A 16364-nucleotide genomic window follows, 5' to 3' on the forward strand; every position below is an offset into this window, starting at 1 on the left:
ATAGTGTAAAGGGAGGATTATAAAAATGTATGAATAAAGGAATTAAGAATTCACAGCCAGTAATCACGCTGTAGTTGTGTGTTGTACAGACCTATTCGTCACTCAGTGCTACCTTCTTACATTGCTGGTTGTTGTATACAGTATGTTTTTGTCTTGAACTTTCTTGCTGTTTTTAATGTGAGTGCTCTGGTTAGTAAAGATTTACATTGTACTTACAGTATTACATCTGGGAAAGACACTTGACCTTCACTTGAACCCTCCCTCCTCTCTCCCCAGCCGTGTGAGCAGGGCCGCCAGCTGAAGAGGATCCACTGGGTGTCCAACATCGGCGCCGCCCTCAGGTTCCTCGAAGGCAGGAAGGTAAGCACGTCCTTAGAGTGACAACTAAGTCGTTTTCTGAAGTATTTTGTCATAGCTTGAGTTTAACGTATAAACCAACAGGCTCCTTAGCAATGTCACTAATAACTTTAGGCCAAGGCTTGTGAAAAGAAGTTTCTCTATTTAATGCTAGCAGTTTGAAAATGAACTATTGTTTGACAGTGTTTAGGAACAAAAATACAGTGCCGTGAAAAAAGTATTTGCACCCTTTCTGATTTTCTCTATTCTTGCATATTTCTGATACTGAATGTTATCAGATCTACAGCCAAAACCTAATATTAGATGAAGGGATGAAGTTTTGATTTATTAGGATCCCCATTAGCCGATGCCAATGGCGGCAGCTAGTCTTACTGGGGTCTGACATATAGTGAAAAAGACATTACAGACAAAATACTTTACAATTTACATACATTTAAAAACATGAACGAGTACAAATTGTATTTGTCACATGCGCCGAGTACAACAGGTGTAGACCTTACAGTGAAAAGCTTACTTACAAGCCCTTAACCGACAATGCAGTTTTAAGAAAGAATACCCCCAAAAAATAGTCTGGGTAGCCATTTGATTAGATGTTCAGGAGTCTTATGGCTTGGGGGTAGAAGCTGTTTAGAAGCCTCTTGGATCTAGACTTGGCACTCCGTTACCGCTTGCCGTGCGGTAGCAGAGAGAACAGTCTATGACTAGGGTGGCTGGAGTCTTTGACCATTTTTAGGGCCTTCCTCTGACACCGCCTGGTATAGAGGTCCTGAATGGCAGGAAGCTTGGCCCCAGTGATGTACTGGGCCGTACGCACTACCCTCTGTAGTGCCTTGCGGTCGGAGGCCGAGCAGTTGCCATACCAGGCAGTGATGCAACCAGTCAGGATGCTCTCGATTGTGCAGCTGTAGAACCTTTTAAGGATCTGAGGAGCCATGCCAAATCTTTTCAGTCTCCTTAGGGGGAATAGGCTTTGACATGCCCTCTTCACGACTGTCTTGGTGTGCTTGGACCATGTTAGTTTGTTGGTGACGTGGACACCAAGGAACTTGAAGCTCTCAGTTACACATACATGTCAGTACATACACACAACAAAGTTATGCAACACCCAATTCCCCTGTGTGAAAAATGTATTGTCCCCTTACACTCTATAACTGGTTGTGCCACCTTTAGCTGCAATGACTGCAACCAAATGCTTCCTGTAGTTGTTGATCAGTCTCTCACATCACTGTGGGGGAATTGTGGCCCACTCTTGCATGCAGAACTGCTTTAACTCAGCAACATTTGTGGGTTTTCAAGCATGAAATGCTCATTTCAAGTCCTGCCACAACATCTCAATTGGGATTAGGTGTGGACTTTGACCAAAACTTCAAATGTGTTGCTTTTTAGCCATTTTCATTTCGACTTGATTGTGTGTTTTGGATCGTTGTCTTTCTGCATGACCTATCTGCGCTTCAGCTTCAGCTCACAGACTGATGGCCTAACATTCTCCTGTAGAATTCTCTGATACAGAGCAGAATTCATAGTTCCTTCTATTAAGGCAAGTCGTCCAGGTCCTAAGGCCGGAAAGCATCCCCAAACCATCACACTACCACCACCAGGCTTGACCGTTGGTATAAGGTTCTTACTGTGGAGTGCAGTGTTTGGTTTTCGCCAGGCATAATGGGACCCATCTCGTCCAAAAAGTTATACTTTTGACTCATCTGTCCATAGAACATTCTTCCAAGTCTTGATGATCATCCAGTTGCTTCCAGGTGCTTTTTGACAAACTTAAGTCACCTTTTTTGGACGAGATGGGTCCCATTATGTCTGGCGAAAACCAAACTCAGGTTCCCTTGATCTAATATTAGGTTTTGGTTGAAGATCTGATAACATTCAGTATCAAAAATATGAAAAAACAGAGAAAATCAGAAAGGGGCATATACTTTTTCACGGGACTGTAGATAAACGAAGGCTCTGTATGAAGAGATGTATCTATGCAAGGCCCTATGGATGGTACATCCTCTCTGTCTTTATTTCTCTGAGGCATATCTCTTATTGTAACCTTCTCTCACCATGCCTGACCTCTGACCTCAGTCTGTGTACCGAGGATCCCCGGTCAGTGGCTGCCTGTAAAACACACTGTGTTCATATACTGTATGCATTCCTCTTGTTTGATGCACGGTGTGTATTCCTAGCTATTCTTTGGTTGAGCCATTCTTGTCCTCCTAGTGCATCTTGACTATTGTAGTGCCATCAACCAGGTGCTTTCAGACTTTCATGCATTTTGTATGTATTTTGACTCAAACTTTGGACTCAAATCTTTCCTGACTTCTCCTTCTTCCAAACTTTGTGAAATAGTAGTTAAATAATCAACAAAATCCACAAAAAGAGGATAGAAAATATGCTGACAACTTCTGTAAAACATTTTTTATGTAAACTAGTTCAATGCCGAGCCAAAGTTTGTTATAATGATATTCACTACATTGGCTTTATTGTTACTGTCCTGCTAAATTGAGTACGGTACGTCTTTAATTTTTTATTTTCCTCAGTTGAGCTTAGCTGTTTCTGTGTCACATGCTTCCGCTCTATAACTGCCTAATGTCATGATGTTATTTGCATTGTTAATTGGATTCGTTCTGACATTCTTGATTTCTTGTTTCTAGTTTTTTATTATCTATTATTTGTGTACTTGTTTGACATTTTACTGCACTTTTAGGAGCTAGTAACACAAGCATTTCGCTGCACCCGCTATAACATCTGCTAAACTGTGTACGGGACCAATCAACTTTGATTTGATTTGATTTATCGGAGAGATGATTTTGTGAAAGAAAAACATCAAATCTTCATTATTATGGCAGTGGCACCACTCAGTCATCATATGCCTTTATTTGTTAAAGATTCATTCAGAATGTACACATGTATAAATATCTGCATTTCCCAGAAAGTTCATTTTTATGACAAGTTGTGAATTGCAGTTAAATGTGGATTTAATTTCCTAACAGATCAAGCTAGTCAACATCCATGCCACTGACATAGCAGACGGACGACCATCCATTGTCCTGGGGTTGATATGGACTGTCATCCTCTACTTCCAGGTAATATGTTGTATCTGCAGGAGAACACTATTGGGGTCCAAGTAGAACCCTTTTTGGTTGTAGGTAGAACTATTTTGAGTTCCATGTAGAACCCTCTGTGAAAAGGGTCCTACATGGAACCTAAAAGGGTTCTACCTGGAACCAAAAAGGGTTCTTCAAAGGGTTCTCCTATGGGGACAGCCAAAGAACCCTTTTAGGTTCTAGTGTGGTCAGTTTACACACAGTCTTACAGATTGTAATATGACTGACTGTCTACAATTGTTTGGAGTGTCTCACAACTCTCAATGAGTAGTCTTCTGGTTGCCAAATGTTGTTATATTGAGGAGTGACACTTTAATAAACGTTTCTAATCCAATCTGGTCTACATATATTTTGTTTGATGTTGCCATGGTCATTCACAGCATGTTTGCTCTAATTCCTGACCCTCTGTCAGATCGAGGAGTTGACCAGTAACCTGCTAGCCCTGGAGGCCCTGTCCAGCAGTACCTCCTCAGTGGACAGCATGGCCAGTAACTCAGAGACAGGCAGTCCCGCTATGAAGAGGGAGGTGGTACCCAAGAAGTTCCAGGGCAACGCCAAGAAAGCCCTGCTCAGATGGGTGCAGTGCACCGCCGCCAAGTATGTACATTATGCCCCTCTAACTATTGCCCCAGCGGACAAAACTGGTTAAAACGATTACAACCCAATTACAACCAGTTCAACATCATTTTGTCAACCAGCTTTGCCTGCTGGGGTGGTGGATTTATTTGCCTGTGTGTGTGTGTGTGTGTGTGTGTGTGTGTGTGTGTGTGTGTGTGTGTGTGTGTGTGTGTGTGTGTGTGTGTGCGCGCGCATGCATACTCTTGACTGACCACCACCATATTGTCATCCAAGAGCATGGGAACCCAAACTGTCTGTGCCCCACTGTAAAGTATAATTCTGTTTGTCCCAAGTCATCAGGGCATCGAGGTAAAGGACTTTGGTGCCAGTTGGCGTAGCGGGGTGGCGTTCCACTCTGTGGTCCATGCCATCCGCCCAGACCTGGTGGACATGGAGGTGGTGAGGAGGAGGAGCAACCGCGAGAACCTGGAGGAAGCCTTCTCATTGGCCGAGAATGAGCTGGGCATACCACGCCTGCTGGACCCAGAAGGTTCCTACCTCTACCGATCTATTTATAATAAAAAAGAAATTGTTTTGATAAAATAAGCACACACTCCTTCACTCATCTCCATTGCTCTGGTTGGTGCGTAGGGCAGCAACAAAGCATCTGAACATCTCTCTGTCTTTGATCCATAATGCAAGAACTGTGTAATTCCAACAAAACGTTATGAAATGCACTTCTAGTTTTAATGAAGATTGCACGGTGTGTTTTTTTTATGGGTTCCATCAATGTGTTGTTGATACGTCTGGAGATCAGGATGCAAAAAGCAGCTCTGCAGAAAAAACCTCTCTGTTTTTATCATGGCCCTTCGCAATTATCAGGTCAGCGATGGAGATGAGAGCCGACATTTATAATTAGATGTCAGTCAGTCAGAGGAAACTCTAAATGTATCCTCCTTCAGGGTACCAATGTGTGTCCTGTAATTGACTGTGTGATATTAGACTGTATGTCAGGAGTATTATCCCTGCCCTGTCATGTATGCCTGTGTGTAACTCATGCATCATTTGGGAATTACAACAAGTGAAATACTATTCTGATGGAGCATACAGACATGGTACTAATTTGATATAACTGTAGTTTTCTGGCTGGATGGATAGCCCTGATGACAGTGTTTAGTTGCTATTGCTACTAGTGGTACTTAATTGACTGTCATTTTCTGGCTGGATGGATGGGAAGCCCTGATGACAGTGTTTAGTTACTATTGCTACTAATGTCACCAGACTCTCTCTTTCTTCCTCTACAGATGTGGATGTAGATAAACCGGATGAGAAGTCCATCATGACGTATGTTGCTCAGTTCCTCAAGCAATACCCCAACCCCCACCACTCTGAGACAGATGGACAAGAAGAGGTACCTAACTATATTCACTGAAGGCCTGAGTCAAGGACTTTATTGGCATTGGCAAACTCAGTGTTGTGTTGTAATGCTTTATGTACTTTAATCTGCTTTTGTATTCTTGTATCTGCGTTTGTATTCTTGTATCTGCTACTGTATTATTGTATCTGCTATTGTATTTGTGTTTTCGGTATGATTGTTGTACTTTACCTACTAGCTACAGTATATTCAACATCAATAGGCTAACTAACAATGGCACAATCAGTGATGTAATGCTTTATGAACTTTTATCTGTTATTGTATTTGTGTTTTCAGCTCTTATGATTCTTTTGATTTTTTATCATTGCATGAACTCATCAATCATCTTACTTTCCTCATTGTGTGTTATGTCATACACTCACTCCATCTCTCCATATCTCTGTCATACACTCACTCCATCTCTCCATATCTCTGTCATACACTCTCTCCATCTCTCCATATCTCTGTCATACACTCTCTCCATCTCTCCATCTCTCTGTCATTCTCTCTCCATCTCTCCATCTCTCTGTCATACTCTCTCCATCTCTCCATCTCTGTCATATACTCACTCCATCACTCCATCTCTCTATCATGCCACTCACTCCAACACTCCATCTCTCTATCATGCCACTCACTCCATCACTCCATCTCTCTATCATGCCACTCACTCCATCTCTCCATATCTCTGTCAAACACTCTCTCCATCTCTCCATCTCTGTCATACACTCTCTCCATCTCTCCATATCTCTGTCATACACTCTCTCCATCTCTCCATATCTCTGTCATACACTCTCTCCATCTCCATCTCTCTGTCATTCTCTCTCCATCTCTGTCAAACACTCTCTCCATCTCTCCATCTCTGTCAAACACTCTCTCCATCTCTCCATCTCTGTCAAACACTCTCTCCATCTCTCCATCTCTGTCATACACTCTCTCCATCTCTCCATCTCTCTGTCATTCTCTCTCCATCTCTGTCATACACTATCTCCATCTCTCTGTCATACACTCACTCCATCACTCCATCTCTCTATCATGCCACTCACTCCATCACTCCATCTCTCTATCATGCCACTCACTCCATCACTCCATCTCTCTATCATGCCACTCACTCCATCACTCCATCTCTCTATCATGCCACTCACTCCATCACTCCATCTCTCTATCATGCCACTCACTCCATTGCTCCATCACTCCATCTCTCTGTCTATGTTATCTTTCCTGTTGCATTTGAAGCTGCTTTTTCGCTACATTCCAACTTTTGCACTCTCTCTATCCCAAACCTACAGGTAAGTCCATCCATTCCATGGTGCTGTGTAGTATAGTGTCTGCCTGCAGTGTTCCGTTTTATTTTGCTCTCTCTCTATCTCTCTCTGCCACTAATGCCTTTCTGTGCTGTTGGTTTGTTTGTTTGCATCTCTTCGTATGGCTTGCTTTCCTGGATAGTTTGGTCCTCAAGATATAGAGCAAATACTTGAGGTATGTTTGACCTTAGAGACTCCTGTGACTTTCTCTGTGAATGTTACTTGCAGTGGTACTGGAATTTTATTTGGAAGGGGTTTGGATGGAGTAGTTTCACATTATATTGTTTGTTGGGAACTCTGTTGGGGTTGAGAGAGGATGAATGATGATGCATTGTATAACCTGAATATTATGTGTTACAGAGAGAAGACCGTAAGCTTCTGAGGGAGCTGAAGGTGTGGCTGGACCAGTTGGAGAGAGACATGCTGCAGGGGCAGGGGGCAGAGGGCAACCTCACCGACAAGTACCAGGTGATCTTAGAACCCATAACCAAATCTCAAACTACATGTAGCTGTCTAATATTACGACAGATTAAGTACCAGGTCACCAGGGGATGAAGAGGGAGGAGACAGCGCTCCATAAACACCATGACTCTTTCTCAATTATCTTTCCTGAATTTATTGTATCCCCATGTCTTTACCCTACATTTCATGTGTTATACATACAGTATGCAGTGCATTCGGAAAGTATTCAGACCCCTTGACTTTTTCCACATTTTGTTGCATTACAGCCTTATTCTAAAATTGATTCAATAGTTTTTTCCCCCTCATCAATCTACACACAATACCCCATAATGACAAAGTGAAAACAGGTTTTTAGAAATGTCTGCACATTTATAAAAAATACAAAACGGAAATATTACATTTACATAAGTATTCAGACCCTTTACTCAGTACTTTGTTGAAGCACCTTTGGCAGCGATTACAGCCTTGAGTCTTCTTGGGTATGATGCTACAAGCTTGGCACACCTGTATTTGGGGAGTTTCTCCCATTCTTCTCTGCAGATCCTCTCAAGCTCTGTCAGGTTGGATAGGTAGCGTCGGTGCACAGCTATTTTCAGGTCTCTCCAGAGATGTTCGATCGGGTTCAAGTCCATGCTCTGGCTGGGCCACTCAAGGACATTCAGAGACTTGTCCCGAGCCACCACTGCGTTGTCTTGGCTGTGTGCTTAGGGTCGTTGTCCTGTTGGAAAGTGAACCTTCGCCCCAGTCTGAGGTCCTGAGCGCTATGGAGTAGGTTTTCATCAAGGATTTCTCTGTAATTTGCTTTGTTCATCTTTCCCTCGATCCTGACTAGTCTCCCAGTCCCTGCCACTGAAAAACATCCCCACAGCATGATGCTGCCACCACCATGCTTCACCGTAGGGATGGTGCCAGGTTTCCTCCGGACGTGATGATTGGCATTCAGGCCAAAGAGTTCAATCTTGGTTTCATCAGACCAGAGAATCTTGTTTCTCGTGGTCTGAGGGTCCCCCCAAGCGGGCTGTAATGTGCCTTTTTACTGAGGAGTGGCTTCCGTCTGGCCACTCTACCATAAAGGCCTGATTGGTGGAGTGCTGCAGAGATGGTTGTCCTCCTTCTGGAAGGTTCTCCCATCTCCACAGAGGAACTCTGGAGCTCTGTCAGAGTGACAATCGGGTTCTTGGTCACCTCCCTGACCAGGGTCCTTCTCCCCCGATTACTCCGTTTTGCCGGGCGGCCAGCTATTGGAAGAGTCTTGGTGGTTCCAAACTTCTTCCATTTAAGAATAATGGAGATCACTGTGTTCTTGGGGACCTTCAATGCTGCAGAATTTTTTTGGTACCCTTCCCCAGATCTGTGCCTCGACACAATCCTGTCTCGGAGCTCTAATGACAATTCCTTCAACCTCATGGCTTGGTTTTTGCTCTGACATGCACTATCAACTGTGGGACCTTATATAGACAGGTGTGTGCCTTTCCAAATCATGTTAAATCAATTGAATTTACCACAGGTAGACTCCAATCAAGTTGTAGAAACAACATCTCAAGGATGATCAATGGAAACAGGATGCACCTGAGCTCAATTTCGAGTCTCATAGCAAAGGGTCTGAATACTTATGTAAATAAAGTATTTCTGTTTTTTATATTTAATAAATGTGACCGAACTGCTCGATTCGGTCTTATGTAGCACAATTTGAAATTGTGTTTTTTACACTGGATAAAAGTAGAGACTCAGAGCTAGAAAATTGTATATCATACGCTACAGTTGAGGAACAATGGGAAAGTAATTCTGCTTTGAAAGTTGATCAACTTGTAACCTCACTTTTGAGCAAATGGCCTTTGAATGTTTTGGTACACCCACTAGAGAGCTCTTCTTTGTCTACACCCATTCAGCATCATTCACACCCTCTTAAGCTATAGCCCCGCCCGTAAACTCAGAGCGTTGTCAGATTGTCCGTTCGTAAATTCAGAGCATTTCGCTCTCGGAGCATTCAGAGCGCACGCTGGACGCTCTGGCCGAGGAGTAGGGTTGATCCAAGCGTTCTGTCCTAACAAGAGCAGTCAAGCACCCAAGCTAACGTTGGCTAGCTTGCTAGCTACTTCCAGACACAAATGAGAGAACAGCTCACTCTGACCATTTTATTCGCTCTAGCAAAGCTGGTTAGGCTGTTTTTATGTTATCCAGAGAGTTGGTGACAGCAACTGTGCTGCTGGCAACAATTTAATTGCCAACGTTTACTGACACCGGCCATATTCAACAGGTGTTGAGCGTTCGTAAATTAATAAGTTATTCTGCACTCTGGCACACTCAGACGAGAGTGCTCTGAAATCGGGAGTAGATAGCTAGAGCGAATTTACCAGCTACTTCTATCAACAGTTGTTGCATTGACATCATGAACATTCTATTGAAATGGTTACTTGCATAGTGGAGTCTTTTGTTAAAACATGTATCTAGCTAGCTAGCTAGCTATGAACCATAATCCCAACTCAAGACGTTACTACCCTGCATGAATCTGCAGGTAGCTAACCAACCAGGTTCAATGTTAGCTAGCTAACATTAGGCTATAACTAGCAAAGCAAATGGCTCTGAGATACAAATAATAAGATCATACATGTAACGTTAGCTAGCGAGCCAGCCAGCTAACGTTAGCTAGCTAGCTAGCTAGCTACCAGTACACTTTAACTTGTAATGAAAACGACTTTCTGTCAAAATTAGAAACGTGTAATATCTAATGTCTAAATGTAGCTAGCTAGACTATCTTACCCGTTTACATCATGGTTGGACGCTTCTCCCTGTCACGGATGCCATGGTTGCCCTTAGTTTGAAGATGTAATCCGGAGACAGGTGTTTTCTCCATCACCTTAGCTATCATACTCTAAGGCCACTGATTTCAAAACTTGGTCCTACAGATAGTGGAGAGCAACAATTATGCCGTTCTACTAAGCAATATATATTTTTTAAAGCCGCGTTAGACAGGATTACCTACACATACTGACCAGCTCAAATAGACAGAAGCGTACTATATGGCAGACCAATCCGAACTCATCTCTCGGCATGTCCAGCCCACTCATTATCTCAGCCAATCATGGCTAGCGGGAAGGTTGCTGTCTTTTTCTGTGGCTAAACCAACTAGGCTCGTAATTTAACCATTTTATTCGTATTTATAGATGGTATACAAGTTTGTTATTAAGGCACATGAAAGTTCACGTTCCAGAAGGCATTTCTGCCAAAAAACACATTTAGATTAAAAACAAAAAAATTACCTTCAAATGGCTCTCCTATGAAGTAGTGACCCGTGACATACCCCTAGTTTCCTAAAACGAGTCACAAATGTGCAAAAAGGTTAGAAAAAACTGTTTTCGCTTTGTCAATATGGGGTACTGTGTGTAGATTAATGAGGAAAAAAATATATTGAATCAATTTTAGATTAAGGCTGTAACGTAACAACATGTGGAAAAAGGGAAGGGGTCTGAATACTTTCCGAATGCACTGTATACTATTTGTATACTACTTGATTTGAAGGTTCTTGGGTTGAAACCAATGTTCTCTCTAAGCTGTTTGAAAAGCGAGTCAGGTAAAGAGCTTTTTTTTGTCATAAAGGGGCAGTGTTGAATTTTGAGACAGGCTTGAATAAGCGAAGTAGCCAATAGGCAGAGGGTAGCATAATTTGTCTGATTCTCTGTAATAATGGTATGGGAATAATAATGCATTTTATTTTGTAAAGTGGTTTCTTGCATAACAACACAACAACATTTTTAGTCACCTCCTTGTCTGAAGGAAAAGTGGATAATGTCAATGTTAATGTCAAGCCCTGCATGTTTTTCAAAAGTCTCATGGAATGTAGGCATACACTGAACACCACATATTGACTGCTACTGTAGGCTGAATGATAGAACAGCTGTTATGGGATGTATTTTCTCCATTGTTTTTGATGGTAGGCCACTCTGGTAGACCTAAATTATTATCAAATAGCCACAGTAGCGTACTTGGCCACTGTTAAAACTGTAATTTAAAGCGGGTACAGCCTCAGTGTTCACAGTAAATGCACGCTGGAAGTTGCACGGAACTTTAACAATGTTGAAGTTTGCGCTCAGCAGACCTGAAATTTGCTCAGTGCTGAATTTTTTTTTGAGGGAACATTGGTTGTAACACCTCTAATACTAATTGTTCTACTTTGCTCCAGGGCTTCAAGAGTTACCGTGTGCAGTATGAGATGAAGAAGAAGGAGACAGAGCCGCTGTTGCAGCCGGTACACAAGGATGGGAAGTTGTCTGTAGACCAGGCCCTGGTCAAACAGGCGTGGGAACATGTCTCTATCAGGGTGAGTCAGTGTATTACTGTCTGTGGACCCCTGCATAACTAGCCTGATCCCAAACAGGGTACAGTAACACATCATCTATGGGCCAGACTCAAAGGGAGGGTTTCACGGACACAGATTAATCCTACTGTAGTTCTGGATTAATCCTACTGTAGTTCTGGATTAATTCTACTGTAATTCTGGATTAATCCTACTGTAGTTCTGGATTAATCCTACTGTAGTTCTGGATTAATCCTACTGTAGTTCTGGATTCATCCTACTGTAGTTCTGGAATAATTCTACTGTAGTTCTGGATTAATCCTACTGTAGTTCTGGATTAATTATACTGTAGTTCTGGATTAATCCTACTGTAGTTCTGGATTAATTCTACTGTAGTTCTGGATTAATCCTACTGTAGTTCTGGATTAATATTACTGTAGTTCAGGATTAAATCCTACTGTAGTTCTGGATTAATTCTACTGTAGTTCAGGATTAAATCCTACTGTAGCTCTGGATTAATCCTACTGTAGTTCTGGATTAATCCTACTGTAGTTCTGGATTAATCCTACTGTAGTTCTGGATTAATCCTACTGTAGTTCTGGATTAATCCTACTGTAGTTCTGGATTAAACCTATTGTAGTTCTGGATTAAAAAGCATACTGTATGCAGAATCTCCATTGAATTAGCTTTTTAGTCCAGGACTAGGCTTTATCTCTGTCTGGGAAACAGGCCCTAAGAGAGCATTATAAATAGACAATAACCTGTCAATAGGAAATTGAAATTTTTGTCCTGCAGACGTGTAATTTGCTGTATGTTTATTAGTTAGACTAATACTTGCCCTTGCAAGGCAGAATGGGACCCCAGAACTGTAGCTTTCATAATAAACTGAATGAGTGTTCAGTGAGGTGCAGGCCTTTGAATGAGCGGTCATTAAGAGGGGAGGAGAGTTTTGGAGAGAGCGGAACAGAGTGGGTTTGTTCAGTTGATAGACTACTCTGTAATAATTAGTTTGAGAGCAGAACACCACTGTGATCTGGAGTGGAAGCTTGAGAACATTTTGGAAAAGCTTTTTGATCACCATCTGCTTTTTGAACAGTGTGGTCTCTTTTTTACAAAAAAATTCTGAAATTGTTTTGATATCCAAGCACCTGCTCTAAGACTTAGGATATGTAATATATTCCTATACTAGCTCCTGGACTGGCACATCCATCTGGATAAATCGTTGCCTGGCCCCCTGGGGGTGATCGGAGCCTGGCTACATCGAGCTGAGATCGCCCTGAGAGAGGAGATTCCCATCCAACAAGCCCATGAAGAGACGGCCGATGTGATCCACAAGAAGCTGGAGCAGCACAAGGTATTCAGCAGATCCAGTAATCCATATGGGTGTAAAACTATCCTTGGGTAGGCCTAGTTAGAAAGTACTGCAAATCCTACAATTGGTTTTGTTGGTCACATAAAAAAAGACGACAAACTCACAATTATATTTTTGATGTTGCACCATAGTCTAAATGAGAACTCACATTGTTAACTACGGTATTTTTTGCATGTGTCTGACTGTGGATATGTGCATTTGTGTGTTGTAGGAGGTCCTGAAGAACATGGAGTCCCACAAACAGACGTTCCAGCAGATCCATAGAGACAGATCAGTGAACGGGGTCCCTGTCCCCCCCGAACAGCTCCAAGACTTGGCCGAACGGTCAGTCCTCCTTCAGTCAACTTTATATCAGTGTTTACGCTAATGTCTGGACAATTTTAGCCTGGTACCAGTAAGCCAACTCCTATAGTCATTGTCATGACAAACATGAGTTGACAAGACAGCACAAACAGATCTGGCATCAATATGACATGAATTCGCATATACCATTTTTATGTCTCTGCGTGCAGTTTTAAGGAAGTTGCTAACTAGCGTTAGCGCAATGACTGGAAGTCTATGGTAACTGCTAGCATGCGCTAATGCTAGTTAGAATTGGCTCGCGAAACTAACTCTATCTTCCTTCATACTGGTTGCAGAGACATAAAAATGGTATCCATATGTTCATCTGACTTCATTGCCAAAATCCCGAAGTATCCCTTTAAATAAGATGGATATTGATCAGTTTGATCAGAATATTGATTGATCTGCTACCCTTTCACAACAGATTCAATTACGTGTCCACATCATCTTATTCCCACTTGATCAAACTGGAATTCTGGGAGCTCAAGTACCGTCTGATGGCGTTTCTCATCCTGGCTGAGTCTAAGCTCAAATCCTGGATCATCAAATATGGCCGCCGTGACTCTGTGGAACTACTGCTGCAGAGCTACATTGTGAGTTGACCTTTTCATTCGTTGTTACTGGTTTGTGGTAGCCCGGTGGTCCAGATCTGTTTGTGCTGTTTAGCCAACCTCATGTTTGGCATGTCAATGACCATAGGAGTTGGCAAAACAGCACAAACAGATCTAGGACCACCAAGCTAAGTTTCTGCCCATAACATTTTGATGGATATTGTTCCAATTCTATCCTCATGAAAATTCCATGCTAATCTCACCATCATTCCCAACAGTCCTTCATCGAGGGACACAAGTTCTTTGAACAGTATGAGACAACGTTTAAGGCACTCAGGCAATCTGCAGATGTCTATGTCAAATCTGATGGTTCAGGTAAGATTGTTTTTCTTTTCCATGTTTTATCTCAGATGTAGTTTAATTGATTGTGTTGTCTGTCAGAGAGGGCACACATACAGAAATAACTGTTGATTTGATATTCTAGGCATTAAGATCTGTAAGAAAGGTAAGTCTAGATTCATTTGGTACAGATGAACAATAGGTAACATGGTGTTTACACTAGCCTTCGATTGACTGTGCGCTAGTAGTTCACTGGTCTGCCTAAAAATCCAATAAATCTGATATAACATCACGGTGCCTGTCTGTTTACTAACTACTCTATATTCCTCCACAAAGATAATTACCTGTAAGACAATAACTCTTTGCATGATACAGTAACAATACTCACGGTAGGTCTTTGAATGTGAAACACTGCAAATGAAAATTCCTTATTGTCTTGACTTACGTATTCAAGGGCCTCGAAACTTCACTATACTGGGCTCTTCTAATAAGATCTTGAGTAATTTAGGAGGTGACCCAGTAAACCACAAAAAAAGTATATGTCATGTTGAGGAGAGAACTGATTCCATGATGTTTCCTTCCAGCTGAGGAAGTGGAGGGTGTGGGTAAGTTCCTGTCGGATGCGTCGGCCCAGTGGAGGAACCTGTCGGTGGAGGTGCGTAGCGTCCGTAGCATGCTGGAGGAGGTCATCTCTAACTGGGAGAAGTACAGTAGTACGGTGGCCAGACTGCAGGCCTGGCTGGAGGACGCAGAGCAGATGCTCAACCAGTCAGAGAATGACAAACGGGTGAGCATGAGGCTAAACGTATCGGGAGGCAAAAACATATCTTTATTCCATGTCAACAGCTGATGTTTTGGCCATTATGGGCTCCCGAGTGGCGCAGCGGTCTTAGGCACTGCATCTCAGTGCTTGAGGCGTCACTACAGACCCCCTGGTTCGATTCCAGGCTGTATCACAACCGGCCGTGATTGGGAGTCCCGCAGGGCGGCGCACAATTGGTCCAGGTTTGGCCGGTGTAGGCTGTCATTGTAAATAAGGATTTGTTCTTAACTGACTTGCCTAGTTAAATAAAGGTTAAATAAACATTTTAATAAAGATACTCTCAGCTTACATTTTCACCTCCCATTCCCTTCTTCTTATTGGATGAATGTTTCTGGATGTATATGCTCTTTGGGACATCATTACCTGTGAAGCGCTGTGCCCACATACTTATTCTTACTGTGTAGACACCCACTACGTCATCAAAGCTGACTGTTGGCCCCTTCTATGCTTACAACTGTTGCAATCAATTGTGTAGAGTTTATGAGTTTCTCTCTTTCTTCTCCCACCTAGGACTTCTTCCGGAACCTTCCTCACTGGATCCAGCAGCATCTGGACATGAACGATGCAGGAAACTTCCTGATTGAGACGTGCGACGAGACCGTCTCCAGAGACTTGAAGCAGCAGCTGCTCCTTCTCAACGGGAGGTGGAGGGAGCTGTTTGTTAAAGTCAAACACGTAAATGAGTTTAAAATCTCCTATTTTCTGCACACCTAGATTATGATTATTAAGAAGCATCCCACTGGATTGACCCTGAAACATGGCCGTGGACTCCTTGATACCATAGAAGCCTACAGCCATGTCTCAGGGCTAACCACTAGATACTATTCTTAGGCTGTGAAACACGGGTGTCATAAAATATCTTGGCATCACTTTATAAGCACAGCTCACATTGAAAGCTCAAATCATAAAGAAAACCTTGATGGGTGTCATCATTTTATTCCCTGCTCCTCTGTTTCCATGGCAGTATGCTAGAGCAGACGAGGTGGACAAGTGGAAGCAGGACTATCAGGACTGTATCGCTACTCTCAAAACCTTCATGGATGCAACCAACGACAAGATGACTGCCCCTGTCCAAGTGTCCTTCCTGAATGTCAGGACATTCGTTCAACATGTTGAGGTACAGAATGTACAGAATGCTTTTCTATCAAACTTGAATGAACTCTCTGTAAAGTTTTCAGCTTGGCTCACAGTGTTACAATGTCTATCAATCACATATTCACAAAGCATATCAGAATGGGGTTGCTGCTTTAGGATCAGGTCCTCCCTGTAATTTGACTAATTCCGATCTAAAAGCACAAAACTGATCCTAGATAAGCAGCTACTCTGAGACGCTTTATGAATGACAGAATGGCGCCGGAGGAGATGGCTGCCGTTTTACGGGCTCCTAACCAATTGTGTGTGTTTCTTCGCGTTATTTGTAACTTATTTTGTACATAATGTTTCTGCCACCGTGTCT

The 16364-nt window shown here is 42.6% G+C and overlaps 1 protein-coding gene across 1 annotated transcript in view; it reads left to right on the forward strand.

Annotated features, from left to right (window-relative positions):
• Nucleotides 1–16364, forward strand: part of LOC121544644 (nesprin-1) — a 169297-nt gene that overhangs the window by 30912 nt on the left and 122021 nt on the right. Inside the window, exons 4-17 of the mRNA XM_041854654.2 lie at nt 277–360; nt 3339–3431; nt 3865–4049; nt 4364–4560; nt 5315–5421; nt 7086–7193; nt 11368–11505; nt 12671–12835; nt 13065–13177; nt 13620–13788; nt 14025–14121; nt 14670–14872; nt 15419–15583; nt 15873–16025. Coding sequence (XP_041710588.2) covers nt 277–360; nt 3339–3431; nt 3865–4049; nt 4364–4560; nt 5315–5421; nt 7086–7193; nt 11368–11505; nt 12671–12835; nt 13065–13177; nt 13620–13788; nt 14025–14121; nt 14670–14872; nt 15419–15583; nt 15873–16025 — 1977 coding nt within the window. The remainder of the gene's footprint in view (nt 1–276; nt 361–3338; nt 3432–3864; nt 4050–4363; nt 4561–5314; nt 5422–7085; nt 7194–11367; nt 11506–12670; nt 12836–13064; nt 13178–13619; nt 13789–14024; nt 14122–14669; nt 14873–15418; nt 15584–15872; nt 16026–16364) is intronic.

This window comes from Coregonus clupeaformis, chromosome 29 (assembly GCF_020615455.1).
Source record: "Coregonus clupeaformis isolate EN_2021a chromosome 29, ASM2061545v1, whole genome shotgun sequence".
NCBI lineage: Eukaryota > Metazoa > Chordata > Actinopteri > Salmoniformes > Salmonidae > Coregonus > Coregonus clupeaformis.